Source organism: Anabrus simplex, chromosome 1, assembly GCF_040414725.1.
Source record: "Anabrus simplex isolate iqAnaSimp1 chromosome 1, ASM4041472v1, whole genome shotgun sequence".
Classification (NCBI taxonomy): Eukaryota; Metazoa; Arthropoda; class Insecta; order Orthoptera; family Tettigoniidae; genus Anabrus; species Anabrus simplex.
In genome coordinates this window covers 1,642,386,602-1,642,405,815 of record NC_090265.1, presented here as the reverse complement: position 1 = coordinate 1,642,405,815, position 19,214 = coordinate 1,642,386,602, and the positions used below count along the sequence as shown (strand labels likewise).

The 19,214-nt window shown below is 37.7% G+C and overlaps 1 protein-coding gene across 1 annotated transcript in view; it reads left to right on the top strand.

Moving 5' to 3' along the window:
* LOC136863365 (bumetanide-sensitive sodium-(potassium)-chloride cotransporter) overlaps positions 1-19,214 on the top strand; it is a 756,312-nt gene that overhangs the window by 591,149 nt on the left and 145,949 nt on the right. Inside the window, exon 5 of the mRNA XM_068225649.1 lies at positions 13,544-13,797. Within this exon, the coding sequence (XP_068081750.1) occupies positions 13,544-13,797 (254 nt within the window). The remainder of the gene's footprint in view (positions 1-13,543; positions 13,798-19,214) is intronic.

Sequence of the window (19,214 nt, the reverse complement as noted above, 5' to 3'; positions counted from 1 at the left end):
GACAAGTATGTGCCTGAGTTTGGTAAGCCACTCAGGATACTATCAGACCATGGATCACAATTTTCCTCAAAAATCTGGAGAACCAAATTGGCGGAAATTGGGATCCAGCATATTTATTCGTCGATACGATATCCGCAAGGGAATATGTCTGAAAGAGTCATGAGAGAACTCGGCAGGATGTTCAGGTCGTATGTGAGCGAGAAACACAGCTCATGGTTTAATCGCCTGGACGATATTGAGCGGTGGTTTAACGTCACTAAGCACGACAGTACTGGACATTCTCCGATTGAGGTTCAATTAGGTAGGAAGCCTACCAACGAACTCGCTAGAATATTAGGTTTAGCTACAGGAGAGGCGGTACCCAGGGATATCTGTATCCAGCTGGCTAAGGATAATTTAATTAAGGCAGGTAATAGGAGAATTCGCCAGCAAAAGGGGAAAGTACAGGACGAGTTTGAGGTGGGAGACGAGGTGCTTCTCAGAGTTCCTCATTTGTCGAATGCCGATCAGAAAACTATGCATAAGTTTTTTCAATTGTATCAGGGTCCGTATACTGTGGACAGTAGAATAGGCAAGTGTGCTTATAGGCTCCTAACCGCTGAAAATAAGGTCCTTGGGACATTTAATATCTATAGCCTTCGCAGATATAAGAGATAGGATCTGCACCTTGGAGGTATATATTATCAATTTTAATGTACAGGTACAGTAGCAAGAAGGGATTGTGTTCGATGGTATATGAAACAATCAGAGTTGTGTGTATATAGCCATATTATTATTATTATTGTTTGGACAAATTGTATTTCGTGTGTGCGAATACAATGCAGTAGACGCAATGTATATATCATTATTACTGTAAATTATGTGTTCAGTTATGTCATTATAAGGTTATGTAAGAAGTTCTGTTTGATGGTGAATCATAATATGTGATATCATCGATTCACCAAGGGGGCGTTATGTGATAGTACATATATCACACCCCTGAATTATATGTAGAAGTTAGAGATATTATTGTCAGTATTCGATTTATTATTATTATTATTATTATTAGTATTTCATTTGTATATTTTGACATTTATATTGGTAAGCTGGAAGATATCCACATATGTAGGTATGAGTAATTTGTTTTGCACGAGTGGGAAAACCTTGCTTTAATAACTCTGGTAATTTGAATGAGTCATCTGGCTACCCCAGTGTCTGTTGTGATGTACTTGTGTCAGGAAATTCCATTTACTCATGTATATATCCCAGCCTGATGAGATAAGCTTGTTGTTGTACCAGGAAAGTTTGGTGATTCATGAAAACTCCCCAGAGTTTGTTATTGTCTTGGGAGGAAGAAGTAGTTTAGGGCTTGGGCTTGAGAAGAGGACCACCCATGATTGGTGGGCAAGCACCAATCCAGACGTCTCATCTGAAAGGAGGGGGATGTTGATGTCTATAAAGGTTGGTCATACGGCGGCAACCAGAGAGGATTGTATAGGAGATTGTATGAGAAACATTGTAAGGGTGATTGTGAAGGTGATTGTATAGGAACGAGAAGGAAGATAACTACAACTACAACTGACGGACTGTACGGGAAGGAAGTGGTGCTGAGACACGGTACTGGATTGACATGGCTGCAATGGACTGGACTTCAAACGTTCGTGGAGCGTAGTCGTGTTATGTTTGTGGAAAGTGGTTGATTGTGGAGAGTGCTTGCGCATTAAGTATTGTAGCACTTGTGGCGGCCTAGCATTATATGTTGGTGAAAGCTATCTCAGACTTTCCATAAATTTATATGTTGAGGATCGACAGACGTGTGTATCTATCTTTACAACAAGTGTTAAAATATGTGAACACAGTAGTACAAGGTACAGTATTTGTGTGATGTGATAACTGCCGATTATGAGAATCGGTAAATCGAATTGATATAGAGACAGTGAAGGGTATTTATCGTCATACATGTACAGTGTTCATCGGACTATCTACAAATGGTAGCTTAGTTCTCGCTTTCGTTTTCCCACGATTTTCATTATTATTGTTGTTGTTGTTGTTGTAAATATGGAGTCTTCCAGCAATATTTTATGTGTGTATTATATGTATAATGTTGTATGTTGATGAGGTGCTCATGCACGGAATTTGTTCAGAATATAGTTAGCTAATTTAGAATCAGTGTTATTGATAAACCTAGGTGCAGTTCCTACCGAATTAGTCGTTTTCAGGAGGTTAGGTAAGGCCTGCAGCAGATGTACCAGTACGCAGCATTATGTACACGCCCTGGGATATAAAGTCTATCATGCTCTTATCTAAATTCGAGGGATCCATTCTGGTGAACTCTGGCGCCCATACTACGGACATTTCGGTTAATTATGCTTATTAATTTTATTAAGTTTTTGTGTAATTTTATTTATATATTTTTATTCATGATTTTATTTGTTATTATTATCAACTAGTTACAACGTGCCAATTTTTGACCTTCAAACATGACGATTTGCTTAAAATGGCGTCTCTTTGTTATAAACACTGCAGTGTTCAGTACTAGTTGGAAGATACAGAACATTTTTAAGTGTTTTGGCATTTTACGGGAAGTGTTCATGCATTTCACCAAAGTTATTTAGAAGACCATGAATGTGGGAAACAGTTTTGATGCTGAATTACTGTATATAGAATTACTGGAAAATCTGGGACCTGGACTTGCAATTCCTGACCGTAATAGTCATTTCTTCTCAATGGATGACTTCAATTTTGTAACTAGGTACAGACTTTCCGGGAGGGTAGTATTGAAACTTTTAGAGCAAATTGAAAATAGACTGCAATATCTTACTAATAGAAACCATCCGTTAGCACCCATACAACAACTTCTTTTAACTTTGTTTTATGCTTCTGGTTTTTTTCAGTTGTTTCTAGCAGATGTGGATAGTGTATCTAAATCAACCATCTGTCACTATATTAAGAGAGTTTCTGAAGCAGTTGGTTCCTTGAGACCCCTGTACGAGAGTTTTTCTGAAGGTGATGAAGCTCATTTAGTTATTCACGATTTGTATGTGTTAAGCAACTTCCCTGGAGTAATAGGCATCATCGACTGTACACACATACCTGTACTGTCTCCTGGTGGTCATAACGCAGAAGTTTTCCGCAGCAGAAAGACCTATTTCTCATTGTACATATTATTTATGATGCTAATTTACTAATAAGGAATATTATTGCTAGATGGCCTGGATCGGTTCATGACAGTTTTATTTTTGATAATTCTGAAATAAGAATTAAATTTGAGACGGGAAGTATCCAAGAAGGACGTCTCCTAGGGGATAACGTGTATCGACTTACACTTTTTCTTCTTATGCCATTCTTAAATCCACAAAATCAAGGTGAGGAAAACTACAACAGAGCCCATATTAAGACAAGAAACACTGTTGAACGACAATATCTAGTATGGAAAAGGAGCTTTCTGGCCTCATTGCTGGGTTTAAAAACATCAGTAACAACATCTTTAACTGTCATAGTGGCTACCACTGTTCTATATAATATTGCTTATGCAAACAAAGGAAGATGACCCCTCAAAAGATTGACTCCATCACTACCTGGAAGAGAAAAGATGACTTAACAGGAATTATTTAGTCTTGAGGAAATTACTGTACCTGTCTTAGCAGATCAAGATGGTCCTCCAGTTGTTAATCGGAACAGAATCTTTGAAAACCACTACCATTAAGACTCTGTTTTAAAAGTGAAAAACATTTAAAACACATGAGTTCTTTATCATTACACAAGCAAACACACACTTTATTGTTTTATATAGTATACAAGGTGTGAAAAATTATTAATGTGACTGTATGTTTGTTACTAATAGGTTACAGGTTAATGTTATTTAGGTTTATAGGTTAATCAATCTATAGAAGTGTTAAATATTAATAAAAAATTGTTACAGATATGTTTTCACTATATTTCAAAAGGAACCTTGGGACAGCATAAAATTTAGTCTTATTGTTTCTTCAAATAAAAGGAAAGTTTTCCTCTATCACTGCACTTCTCAGTTTTCAGTTTCCTGCTTAATTTTTCAGTTTCTTTCTTCATTTGTATTAAGGCTAGTTCTTCTTTAAGCCTTAATTGCAACATGTCTAATTCTTGCCTGTAGAGATCCCTTCTTGCTTCTGACAGTTCAATAATTTTTTTGTGGGCTTTCAATGCTTCTGTTTTATTTGTCTTCTTAAAAGAAGGCAGATTACTTGATGTCCACAATATCTTGCTACCGTTAATTGATGGTGGAAGTCATTGATTATATTTGGGACCAATTCTTCACTTATAGGAATATGGATCTCTGCGCTTGGTTCTTCTTCAAACAACACCAGTATATTGCATGTTTCATTAGTATTGCTACTGGATGCAGTTAGGCCTATATATGCAGAATCGCTATCCAGGTTGTTGGAAAGAGGCTCTTCTTGGTCCCTGATCATTTCTAGCAGCTGTGATGTTACAGCAACTCCACCTCCAGTTTTAAACAAATTCACCTTATTCTTGAACCCTTGAACTTACCATTCCATCGTCGGTCGGCCACAGCTGCTACAGTAGAGCAATATAGAACTCTTAAATCATGGGTCGTTGCGGGAAGAAATTCGGTCACGATCTTAACCAAACGATGGGGTTCAGAAGAGAGCCTAACTACTTGAAATAGGGAGCAAATATGTGCTTACTAATTTTTATTAAATTCGAAATGGCACGACAACATTATTATTTTATATAAATCCTTGAAATAAAAAATTATAAATCATTTATTACCGAAAGTTTCTAACGCAGTCACATTGCATAGCGTTGATTTATTTCTCACAATATCGAAGAATTGCTTCGGGGAAAGTAATAAATTAGTGGACAGCGAAACTGAAAAACAGAAAAAGGAAAGACCTGAAAAACGGGCACCTATTACTCCAAACGGGAACTGAGAATTAATCCACACGATCCGTGGAAAATCTGACTTTCAACAAGTAGAACGCCTGATTTCCTCTCAATTAAGGTTATCCACCAGTCGAATACCCTTGCGGATACGGAACACCCGCGGAATGGACCCTTAATCGAACCAAATTGACTATCAGTTGCTGTGGATAGGTTGCGAAATATTATGGGAAAGCATGGTGTTCACTACGAGTTAACAGCATCATTCACAATTGAAATAAAATTCCACCATGTATTTGTCATTTCATGACACCCTTAAGTGATAAAATAATCCCGATGCTGAATGTGCATCACCCAAACAACTGTTCGGAAGGAACCAACAACAACATGATCTTACGTTACGTCGTTCTGAAGGAACAAAACTGCGAAATGCAGAAAACACTTATTCATCACGCATTTAAAAGAAATGCCAAACACTAAAGTTAATTAAGAAGTGGTAAATCACTTGAAAAGTATTATTATCAAACCGATTTTCAGGTTAGAAATGGTTATGTTACGCATAATAAAATTACCAGTCCACATTGAAAAAATACAACAAACTTAAGGAATTCTTTCCTTTTTAAACAATGACTACCATTACAGATCCATCTACTTATTGTTTGTCCCAACACACTACCTATAAAATTAGCACGTAATCGAACTCAACTACGTATAAAAATGAAAGAACGACGAAGATTGAAAAATAAAATATATTACTGGCTGACGAATCGAAACCACATTCGCAACTCAAGTCTCACACTAATACATTGAGTGTCAATATGCACACTATCAAAACAAAACGGACGTCAGAACGACAAAACAATTAAGTCCGTAAAATAAAAATAAAATATCGAAGTTATTTAAAATCAACACGCATGGAGAATTACAGTAAACTGTTCCATCATCATTTAGAAGAATCCAATGTTGGGCAACCCTCATTCGCCGATAACGGTCCCATATCTTAGGGAGCACCTTCCAGCTGTTGGAGCTGCGCACAAGTTGGCCTCATTATTACCGATCTAACCCTCTTCATATTTCGTATTTTACTGTAGATGCTACCTTCGCCCAAGTCACTTCGCAAAAAAAAAAAAAAATCTAATCTGAGACTTGAGTATGTACAGCTGATATCCCAGACCTATCGTCGGGCTCACTTAAAATCTGTACATCCTAACACTAATCTCTATGTACACGATACCTTCCTAATTCTATCGTCGAGCGTGAACTAGGGCGTCTCATCATCAGTATACTCCTAGGATAACATGTGACGTCCTAAATCTATTGTCATGCGGAAAATGGGTCGTATTATGCTTCCACTGGCTTATCAGGCGAACTAGTAATTTCAAACACACTCTGACATTTCAGTAATAATCTGGTCAGACTAATAACACACATGGAACAACGTCTCTTACTATTAAACGAATGAAAGTCCGAAAATGCAGTAAGTCTCTATCTCGTTACAAAACGTGAGCTCGAAAATATACATGACGAACAATCCCCCAACTCAAACACGATCTCAGCATGTGCAATGAATTTTTAGGGAAGACATAATCATTCCCAACACACGTCTACCATTTAGTGGATGTTGTCCAAAAAATAATAATCACCACTGCCGCATTGGAAACCCTCAAATCGCCTACCGTCATTTCCAGATATTTATATCTATGACTATTCAGTGAAGCGAAATTCAATACAACACCAACCGTGTATTCTAAATGCTCTTTTATCCTTGAGGTCACATTATCTTAATATTCATACTGACTTTACGTAACTAGTCACTTGACTTTTACTACCAAGGCTTTTAATCTTTACTAGAATCGTTTTCACTTGGGATCTTACTAGAAATCTACGGTGCCTCACACAGTAGTCGTCTCAATTTTCGGATTGTTAGCGGAAAACACTACAGTCTGCCACAATACAGCCTGTCTCACAAATCCTTCCTCGGCAAACATAGCCTGTCTCAAATATCATTCTCCTCGCCTTATCCCAGCGGTATTACTTAAAATCCAGGCTCCCTTTCACCTTCAGTATTCCTATCACTCTCATCTCCACATATATAAATTCTTCGCTCTCAATCCATCTTTCTTATATTTCCAAGACCCTTTTCATATTTCAATCCTCTTGTGAAAACACAATAACCATTATAAAATACACCTCTTTATTTTAATGTTACTACAACTTTCGAACCTCGAGAATACAAGAACACCGCGATTTTCCGTGTCATCGACATACACGATGTCACAAAATTTTACTTCCCATGAATAAAACATAACTCTATCGAATTTCACTGGAATTTTCGAAATGCCTGCGATCCTTGTAAAACATACTTGTTAAATGCACTTTTAACATAGGAAAATTTTTATCCCGCGGTAGACATTATTATTATTATTATTATTATTATTATTATTATTATTATTATTATTATTATTATTATTATTATTATTATTATTATTATTATTATCATCATTAATTTCGACACAACCGGGCGAGTTGGCCGTGCGCGTAGAGGCGTGTGGCTGTGAGCTTGCATCCGGTAGATAGTAGGTTCGAATCCCACTATTGGCAGCCTTGAAGATGGTTTTCCGTGGTTTCCCATTTTCACACCAGGCAAATGCTGGGGCTGTACCTTAATTAAGGCCACGGCCGCTTCCTTCCAACTCCTAGGCCTTTCCTATCCCATCGTCGCCATAAGACCTACCTGTGTCGCTGCGACGTAAAGCCGCTAGCAAAAAAAATTCGACACACATTTCTGAATTCAAATTATATTTGAAATTAAGACATTCGCCACGACTACTTTACCATTATCGCTTGTGGATACTCCAACCACTACTCTTATACCTTCATATCTTCCACACAATATAAATAACATTTGTTTGAGCGCCAGTTGCTTTTTAAGAAAAACAACAAAATTCGGTAGAGCATACCTCTTATATCAATTATCTCAAGGCGTGAGGTGATAAACTGGCAATATCTGGCAATATACAGGGATATGGATCAGGAAAATATTAAATTACTGTTGCATTTCCACAATTGAGGATTGTACATGGAACTGGAATCACTTATTATAATTAAAATAAAACTGAGTTTATGACTATAATGTACGTCACAATGAACAATCATTGACGTCTTTTAATTTAACAAAAGAAATATATCGTGAGATTTGCGGTACTAATAAAAGGAAAATTTAATCTAAACAAAAAAAGCTATTGGCATGAACTTGAAGTGAGATGTGATATCGCCGCTGATTACATTCTTCTTCATGTTATGAATGCATAACATGTCTGATGCTTTAATTACCTGATGTCGGCATACACCGCTGTTGAACTTGAAATTCTTGGGAAAACCTCTAAGCTGAAGTCGGGAGCCGTCTGCTGTTATCTTCTTATATAACAAGGAGTTGGCCTACATACCATGTACGCGTGTAGGGAGCTCCAATGTAATTACGTCCACTCAATATATTATAAGAAATTGGAAAATATTATTGAAACATCTTGTGAAGTCCATCCTCACAAGAAGATGATGTTTCTTTATCAGCATAGTACCCGTCTCTGCTCGGATACAACCACCACTTGTAGACCTCCTCGATTATTACCAGACTTCTTGAAAACACAACTCTTAGCTCTGATCATCACACTAAGACCACTTCTTCCATTTGATACATCTGACTGTTACCTATGATCTGAACGATATGAACTGAACGATATGATCTGAATACCTCTCCTCACCGTTGCATCAACTTATATCACCTCGCGATGACGACTCATTTCCCTACTCACTGTTCATCCCTTCCACTTCCACATACAGTAGCTGGCGAATACTGACACTAGGTCGCAATCACGTGCCCACGCACTGATGTCATCAGTCATGTGTTGTCTAAGCGTACCGAAGCGGATTGAGAATGACTAGGCTGAATGTGTCACCGGGAAATCTACTTGCACAGTTAAACATAGCCTCGATTGCAAAATACTATGCCAGCTCATCTAGCCAGAGTTACAAGCCACAGCATGACAGTATGAAACCAACAAATCTCACTTACTACAATACAGAATAATTACAAACAAATTTCACTTAACCTATGATTAAATACAATAATATACGTGATACCTAATTATTACAGTCTAAATGATGAGAAACAGAATATATAAAATCTAATGAATCGGGTTAATAATAATAATAATAATAATAATAATAATAATAATAATAATAATAATAATAATAATAATACTAATAATAAATACTGAATGGAATCTGTAACCCTGTTGTACGGTTACACGCTTTCCTAATTTTCCTCACTTTGGACAATATCTCATAGAACATTAACACCAGATTTAAACGTCGCATTTTACAGTTTCTTGACGTGAAATTTTACAAAACTAAAATTTTCACACGCTGACCAAAATTATAACACTTTTCGCCTGATAATTACAAATATCAACCCGACACTCGTCTTGAAAAATTGGTTGGGACAAACAATTATCTAACTACAACATAATACAAAAAATAGACAGACCTGCATTGACGTCACCTGCAGTATTCTGGCTACATTTTCGCCAGCTGACGTCGTGCTTAGCCACACATTGGTACAAAGAACATCATCTTCTCCAACATATCAATCTTACAAACACTGCCGTTTCACACGTTATTAAATGACAACACAAATCACGCACTTTCTTCGTTATAATTTGTACAGCAAACCTCCTTCGTTCTGCAGTCGACTGCGACTGTCTACCTTCTCCCCAGAGTCGGCTCTGTCACCCTAATACAACAGGTGTTCAACAGATAACGAAATCAGAACTACTCTGGCTACCTTCCCAACTCCCGTAACACTTTCCAACACACACGAGGTGATACAATAAAATCTGCTATGTACTTTAACAGACGCTTATGCTTTCAGTTTGTCGGCAAAAGTTCAGAAATTTTCTATTACCTTCCCTTTCTAACCGAATATGTGGACCACAGCCACGAGCATGTACTAAGTTATTTGTAGATCAATCTTATACAAATTTTCTGCTGACGACGGGCGTAAGGTTCCGCTGCATCAGAACCCAGACCGACACTGAGAAATATACAGAGGGGGGTTTCTTTTATAGTCTTAGGAGTGACGCTACTCACACCACTAAGATTGATTACGTAATCTGCTAATTTCGCGTCCAATAGACCGATTTAATGAAACTTGTTCCAGAATTCCGGACAGACTTGCGATTTATTTAGATGTTAATCTCATAATTTTACCACACTCGCAACAGGTGAAATAAATTATTTCTGCCCGGGCGTTTCGCGGGTTATCTTCATCCATTGACCTTGGCACGTGGAGCTAGTCCTCGAATCTGACGCTGATTTGCACTTAGGCTTAACTGCATTAATATTTAACCTGGGGGTTCTGTCTTCACGTAGGGTTTAAGAATAATTTAGATTATTTATTTCTGTATTTACTGTGTTGCCAAAATCTCTCGTTACGCAGAATTCCGTGAATTTGAAGAATTATTGTGTACTCGAAGTCCACCTAGGTGTCACGGTATTTCACGAGCTTACCGCGGACGAGTTCGTTCCCACGCGACAGTGAGGCTGTGGAAGCGCAACATGGCTGCTCTCAAAAATAAAAGTAGCTTGTTATTTGAAATAAATATTGAGAAATATAAAAAATATTTTTCTCATCATAGAATTATGGGTTCATCCTGGCATCTTTTTATTTTTTGCTTAACCTCCTTTTGAAGTTGACATAAAGCATTTTCAATTGTTTCACGGACCTTTTACAAACAAATTCATAAAAATTAAAACAATTTGCAAGTTCTATCCATGCTTTCTCTTTATCACGCAACGCTATGCCATCGGTTTTCGATTGTCTCTCTCCTTTCAGCAACAAGACTCACGAACAAACTCTTCTCGTCTTCAGAAAATTTGGATCCTCTCTTCTTTGATGAAATATTGTTATCTTCCATTTTTGAGACCACTCTTATAACAGAAAATTAAATTACAAATCACATCTATTTTCAACCACGGTCCAGTACTTGTGATCTCCAATTATTAATCGAGAAATGGCAATAAGAACGATAAAACTCGACATATCGCCTCGGTAGGGATCATGATAATTCCATAGTCTTCTAACCTCCTGTACCCCCTGTGGGTGGGGGACGCATATGAAGAATACACCCACGATGTCCCCTGAAGAGGCGACTAATATAGTCCTACGGGCTCTTAACTTGAGAGAGCATGGGTTGGTGACCACGGGGCCCTTAGCTGAGTCATGACATTGCTTCCACTTACTTGTGCCAAGCTCCTCACTTTCATCTATCGGTCCGATCTCCCTTGGTCAGCCCTTGTACTTTTCCGACCTCGACGGTATTAGAGCATTCGAGGCGTAGTGAGTCTTTCATTTTCACGCCCTTCGTGGCCCTTGCCTTTCTTCATCCATTACTTCATTTTTTGAAGTGAGGATCCCCGATTTTTTCATCTTTTTTCTCTTTGTCTACTCCCTGTGGGTGGGGGACACAGACGAAGAATACACCCATGGTATCCCTCGCCTGTCGTAAGAGGAGACTAAAAGGGGCGACCCAGGGATGATTGCATCAGAACCTTGAAACTACTTGCGATTAGTACCATCATGCAGTGAACATCATGGGTCGCCTTTACTTGCGAGTAGTACCACTCTGTTAGCTACTCAATAGTTTTGTGATTTGTAGCAGTAGATCGGGGTTCACTGTGGGTTTCCAGTACCTGTGATTAGTATCACTAAATGCGGAACACCACGGTCTTGCGTTGCCCGTGATTAGTACCATTAAGTGAGAAACACCATGGGTCTGGGCGTTGCTTGTGGAGTGACACCATGGGTCTTTGTTGCCTATGATTTGTACTCACTATATGCGGAAACACCATGGGAATACTTGCGCTCATAATTAGTACACCTAGTTGAGGAACACTATGGGCTTGCATTGCCTATGAGATTCGCCATTATGTGAAAAACTCCAGAGGTCTGCGTTACCCCGTACAACATACAATACATGTGAGTAGTACCATAATGTTTGGAACACCGTGAGTTTACGCTACCTTTGATTAGTACCGCAACCTGAGAAATACCATGGTTCTCCTTTACTAGCGATAAGTGCCATTATGAGGGACCGTTGACATGGATATTGAACTCCTTTAGACAACAAGCATCATCGATTCAGGATTGTGCTTTGGAAACAGTCCCTTGGTCCGTAATATTGTTTCTGGTCAGGTGGGGCATTGTGGGTCGGATCCACTGATTATTTTAAAATCATATTAATTCCTTCATTCTTCATCATCATGTTTTGAATTCTGGTCAGTGGATGAATTTTGTACTTTCAAATTGTCATTGCATTTCTTCTCATTTCGTATCATTAGGAGCCGATGACTTCAGTGTTACCTCCTGTAAAATGTTGGTTTGAAATGTGAGAACATGTCAAAATAAACGGAGCATCTATTCCACCTAACTAGTGATAATGAACTGTAAAAGATATTGACGGAGCGTCAAAAAGAAACGGGTCGTCGTATGTGACATCAGTCAAGTATATTAGGACTAAGCTTGGTGAAACTGGCCATCATTGAGTTAGTGCAATGTTAAACCACTAGGAAAGAAGAAAAGAAGAAAAGAAACAAACGAAGTGTCCATCGAATACGTGCAATGCCCGTAGTGTTCGAATATGTGTGATAATGACCAGGCGAGCTGGCCATGTGGTAAGGGGAGCGCAGCTGTGAGCTTGCATCCAGGAGATAGTGGGTTCAAATCCCACTGTCGGCAGCCCTGAAGATGGTTTTTCCATGGTTTCTCATTTTCACACCAGGCAAATGCTGGGGCTGTACCGTTCTTAAGGCCATGGCTGCTTCCATCCCACTCCTAGACCTATCCCGCCGTTGCCATAAGACCTATCTGTATCGGTGTAATGTGAAGCAAATTGAAAAGAAAAGGAGAGAATGATTATCAATGAGGTGGTGCATTCAGGCGCATGGTGGACATTTTGAGGTCTTTTTATATTAGAATACAGTATTGCTGCTGGTACACCAGCATGGTGACAGGTACTAGAGATGGGATGTGCCAGGCAATTCTGTTACCAAAACTTCCCGTACAAAGCTGAAAAGTCTGTAATTCATAAACAGTCGACTGCAAGGCATATGTTCTATGTGATATAGATGTGGATTCCCATAGGGAATCTGAAATATTTCTGTCCAATAACGGACCATTTATATTGGTATTATAAATTTACTCATTCGGGAGAAATATTTCAGATTCCCTATGGGAATCCACATCTATATCATCTGGTGGCCAAGCAGGCATCAATTTTTAATAATGGGACAAAGTCTCTCAGAGTGCATTGGCACTGCCGGTGGCTACAATTAGCCTACGCAGTGGCTTCCACAGTATGCACTAGCCAGCGTCTTGGTAGGTGTGCTAGGTACCAACTGAAGAGCCCAGCCTAGCACACGGGGGCGACCAGGAATGAGTTATCTGGAAAATTTATAATGTCCAATAACGGACCATTTATATTGGTATTATATGTTTTATGTCCCTGTATTTCTGTATGTGACTGAAATTACATTATTATTTACTCATACTCTCCTCGAAAGCATATCTATTTGTATGAAATTAATTTTTATCTTCTGTTAGTGATATCACTGTTTTTATTTTCAGGCGGGACGTATTATATGATATCTCGCTCGCTGGGTCCTGAGTTTGGAGGCTCCATTGGTCTCATCTTCTCTCTGGCTAATGCTGTAGCTTGTGCAATGTACGTGGTGGGTTTCTGCGAATCCCTTGCTTCCCTTCTGACTACTCATGAGTTGTCTATTGTAGACAGTGGAGTGAACGACATGCGGATCATGGGAGTCATAACCATCATGGTGCTCTTGTGTATCGTAGTTATAGGAATGGAATGGGAAGCGAAGGTATGTGTGAACATTCTCACATGTGTAAAATTGTCATCTCATGATCATCATCTTCATCTTCATCAGTGTTCAATGCTCTTCTGGAGCATTGGCCTCCTCCATTGCCTGCCAGATTTTTCTGTCTTGGACAGTTGTCATCCACCTCTTTTTTTAAATTTACATGGATTTTCTTGAAAATGATAAAATCAGCAACAAAAGAATTATATGCTGGTTGAGATACATAGACGACACATTTACAATAATTGATCACAGCATTACTAATGAAGAGGAGGTATTAGAACAATAAAAATATGGATTCACAGATTTCTTTCAAAAGTGAAAATAATAAAGCGCTAAATTTTCTTGACATTACAATTATTCACGACTCTAATAAACTTAGGTATAAAATATTCAGGATACCCACTCAAACGGTGAACATAATTAGACAAAATTCCATACACCTGGCGGCACATAAGAGGGCTTCCTCTTATAGTATGATTTACAAAGCTTATACTATACCCATGTCAGAAGTAGATCGTAAAAATGAATTGAATACTATTTATTTTATAGCTAAAAGTAGCGGGTTCAACAGCCAATTTGTGGACAAAATTATTGGCAAAATCGAGAAGAAATAAGAAATTTCTTGTCCATCAGCAAAGGTTCGAAAGATAGGTGTTTGACTGAAGGATCATCTTGGTAACACTAACATAAGGCATAAAATTAGACTATATATATGTGTTTAAAAAAATAAATTGTGTATAAATCTAGACATCTTGTATATAGGGCTATCTTTGAAAATTGTTTGTATTTGGTTCAGAACCATGTCTCAGCATCATATGTGAAAAGCTCAGAATGCAAGTATCCTTTCTTTCCCACTTGATTTTAAATTGATAATTATTCTTCAGAAACTGGAGCTTCTAGATAATCACTTTTCTTCTCCTGGTTATCCACCCTGCTCTGAAAGGATGCTGTCTGCCATAAATGGACATATTTTTCAATGTATTCTGTTGACTCTCTGTGCACTTTGTTTGTTCCTTGAGGCTGTTTGTTATTAACATGGTCTTAATGTGCACATTTGAGTCACTCAGTGTAAACTGAAGCTTTAAGTGATTCTTGGAAAACTGGATTATAACATCTGTGAATCTCCTGATACACTATATGTATACATTCAAGTGTATTACACTCATTTTCCCCATAAGTAGTAACATAGTTTTGTATATTTAAAATTACTAGCAACAAATGTTTACCGGCTAAGAAATATGTTAAGTAAATTGAAATAATATTCAAGGCTTGAAGGGTATGCATTCACCAAAATCCACTTTATTACTGCTTTATTTTTAATACACATTAGATGTATTAAGGGCAGACCTTACCAATTTGCTAACCCAGAAATGGCCCAAAAACTGAAAGTGAGAATTTGGTTCTAATGGGGCATGTAGCAACATTATTTATTTTGTTTTTTCCATGTGCAGTCATTTTTAAAGGTCTCAAGATCACAATAAGAGTATGAGTCTAGCAAATGGCACTCTCACCAGGTTACTTTATTTGAAAACTGGAAAGAATTCCAAAGAAAGTAGCTCGATTTGTCCTGGGTGATTTCTAATGAAAGAGTAGCATTACGAAAATATTGTAAAGTTTGGGCTGGGAGGACGTGGGAGAATGGAAACGAGTAAGCGGTATGTTCTGAGCTGTCAGTAGAGAGACGGAGTGGAGTGACAATAGATGAGTTTGAGTGGTATTTGTAAAAGTAAGATTACAATATGAAGATAAAATTGGAATTGAAGAGGACAAATTGGTACAAATATTCATTTATAGGAAGAGGAGTTAGGGATTGGAATAATTTACCAAGGGTGATGTTCAATAAATGTCTAAATTCTTTGAAATTATTTAAGAAAAGACTAACTAACAACTGATAGGAATCTTTGCACATTATAAATTTCATATTAGAGCCCATATTGTCAAAGTATCAACTTGTGAAAATTTAAATTTATAATTCCACCCTTACAATACTGTAATTGTCTTTATTGGGAAGACTACATTATACTATATTCATGATACATGTTTCGTCCTCTTATGGGACATCTGCAGTCACACATACAAACATTGAAAATAAGGTGAGGACATGCTGAAATACTAAACGAAAAGTCTTTAAATCTTGTGACGTGGCGTGTTGGCATCTTGTCGAATCTTGAATGTTAAAATGATGCAGCATGAACATAATATCAAGCATGAAGTTCAGTTAAAACACAGATTAAAATGTTGTTATATGCATAGAATTGCCCAGTTATAAAACAACATGAGTGACTATGCGAATAAAATTATATGCGTATTGTACATAAAATAGTGTGATGATGATGCCACATTAAAATAGCTTCTTTGATTAGATGAAGAAGGTGGAGTTATGTTGATGACGCAAGTTGAACTTGATTATGTATTGACAGTATGGGCCTAAAAAAGATGAGTGAACTAAAGAAAAAAATTCATTGAAATGTAAACTTAGTGCCCATCTGGTCACTCACCTCCTTGCCCGTCCTGCGTCGACCACTCCACCTCAAGTGTTAAAGCTAACTGAGTGACGTCCTCGAAGGTCGTTGAGGACTGACTACGAGGGGACGTTGAGGGGAGAGGTGTAAGGTAAAACATTACTCATGCGCCTTAGTGTAAAGAATTTAATGATTATCTCCTTGAAAAGCGTATTGATTTTCTCTGATATTTCTTTCAGATTATAAATTGGGTTGCATTTTTTATCAATATTTATAAAAATGTTTTCCAAAATATTCAATAGATTTCCTTTCCTTAATTGGAGAATTTGGAGGTCTTGTTTCATGTCCATGAATGTATGATTGGTATCGACCATATGAGAACCGAATGCCGAGAATCTGCTGTATTTTGGCGCATTAACATGTTCGTTATACCTTATGTTAAAATTGCGGCCTGTCTGTCCATTATAACTGGCGGAACATTGCTGGCACTTTAATTTGTAAACTCCTGATTTCTGAAATTTGCTATTGCAGTTATTGATAGTGTGCTGATTATAGAAAAGATGAGCATTATTGTTGGTTGTCTTGAAAGAAACTTTCATATTAAGTTTTTGAAAACATTCATGATTTTGTATATTTTACTATGACTTTAGGTGAAAAGGGCGTAACTATCTTCTTTCTTTTTAGTATCCTTAGTTAATGTCGAAAATGATTTCTTCTCAATTTTGCTAATAATTTTGTCCACAAATTGCCTGTTGAACCAGTTACTTTTAGCTATAAAATAAATAGTATCCAATTCATTTTTACGATCTACTTCTGACATGGGTATATTATAAGCTTGTATAATTGTATTTAGGTAAGTTTCATACTATCACATTCACGCTATTTGATCTACTGTATTATGATTTCTTATTTAAGTTAATAATAACAACAGCGCTTTTCAAATTTCCAAGTGACCCACGAGGTAAACAGTCAAGTGAAATAGAATATACTCTCTCACTTGGGTCTAGAGTATGACAAGACCAACATAGGAAAAACTGAAATATACTTATATAAATTGCACTCTCATAAGAGATTCTGTGGCTATTAAACTGATTACCGGTATCTAATTCTAAAAGAGTAACAGGTGTTTGCATTCATGCTACTGGCCATTGTGAGTGCTGCTGGCTGCACCTCACAGAAATGCTTGGTGGGACGGGCTAAATGCCGAGATTACCCGAGCAGTTCCGAGTACAGCTGATTATGGCTGCACTTCATCATTCCCTAGACACAAGTGCACTATGGTGGATATATTTTACATTGCCATTGATGCTTTCATGCCCATACTTATAGACATGATATAGGCTTTTGGGCTTATGCCGTGTCAAGAAAATAAGGTGAAATTCTTTAGGTTTCGCAGAGAACTGTGTAAGAAGCCTTTACATGTAACAAAATTTAACAGCTTCATTTCTAATAAAAATAATCCCATAATGACTATATATCAAATAGAGAATATTTAAGATAAACTTAAATATTATAAAACAAGTGGTCCGCTTATTCAATACAATTTATAATTTATTATATTAGTACATGAACAAAGGGATGTTAACGCTCTGTTCTTTGCTTCGCGAGGCACGGGTGACTCGTGGACTTCAATAATTATTGCCGCTAAGCCGAGAGCTGGTGGATCCTCCTGCTGAGGAATGTGAGAACTTTACGTAACTTACAGCTGCCAATCTAATTATTTCTAAGTAATATACTTTCGCCATCCACCGGCAGCCCGCAGAACTACTTCCGTAGGACGAGTCACGCGTGCCTCGTGACGCACACCAGCAAAGTACGGTATGAGACATCGGTGACTCGTGACACACTCGCACTTATTGTCAACACTGTAACAATAGCAGTGAATGTGTTAATTCGTGTGGCTCGGGTGCTATGTATTTGTGCCGTCTTCAGCATTAGATTTCATCTTAGGAAGGGCATCATCCTCGTAACAGATGCGCAGATTGCCTATATGATATCTCGAAAAATCTACACCCTGGCCTCTCCGGAGGCCACACATCATTATTGTTATTATTATTATTATTATTATTATTATTATTATTATTATTATTATTATTATTATTATTATTATTATTATTACCGTGTTTTGGTGGATCAGCAGAGGTGAAAGAAGGTGCGGGCTGGAATGGGTCTAACTACAAGTCCGAAAGATAAATTTAAAATTTAAATAAAGGTTACATTTTCAATAGATAACAAGATTTAACAATTTTCACTAGGTGAAATAACAAAGAAAAATCAGGTACAATAATAATTTTACAAGCAAAAACACAAGTTAAGGTAACACAAGTTAAGGTGTCTTTACAAATCCTGGGCTTCGGGCCCCACAATCCTTGAGCTCTCGGCTCACAACCACAAATTACCAAAGGGCAGAAAACCCTTAATTACATGGAGCACTTGCTCCCACCTCGTAATGTCAAGCCTCCTAGAGGCACCTTTCAAAAATACCAGAAAGAGCTGACCCGCTCTCAATCGTCCAAGCCTATTAAAGGCAATAACAGACTATTACACTTAACTGCCATCAAGGCACAACTTATAATGGAACAGGGGTATCTCGTACCCAGCCTACCGGGCCTTAAAAGAAAAAATAATAGGTTAATGAAATGGCCCAAAATACCAATATGAATGGAGGCGTTGCTTGCACTCCTACATGCAACTTGTTAAAACCTAAGGGGCACTAGGCCGATTACACAGGGGCTATTCCCACACTAGGGAGGTGATTCGTATAAGAAAAATAATTTAACACATTAATGAAGAGAAGAAAATTGGTTATGAAAACATAGTCACTCTCTATCCCCGATTTACAATTAAAGTAATAAGAAAATGTTTACATAAACCGGCACTAAGTTACATTTTTAAACAGGTAGGATACTTTGAAAAGGTTTCAAACCTTCCCCGGGGGTTAAACTGCTGAGCAAG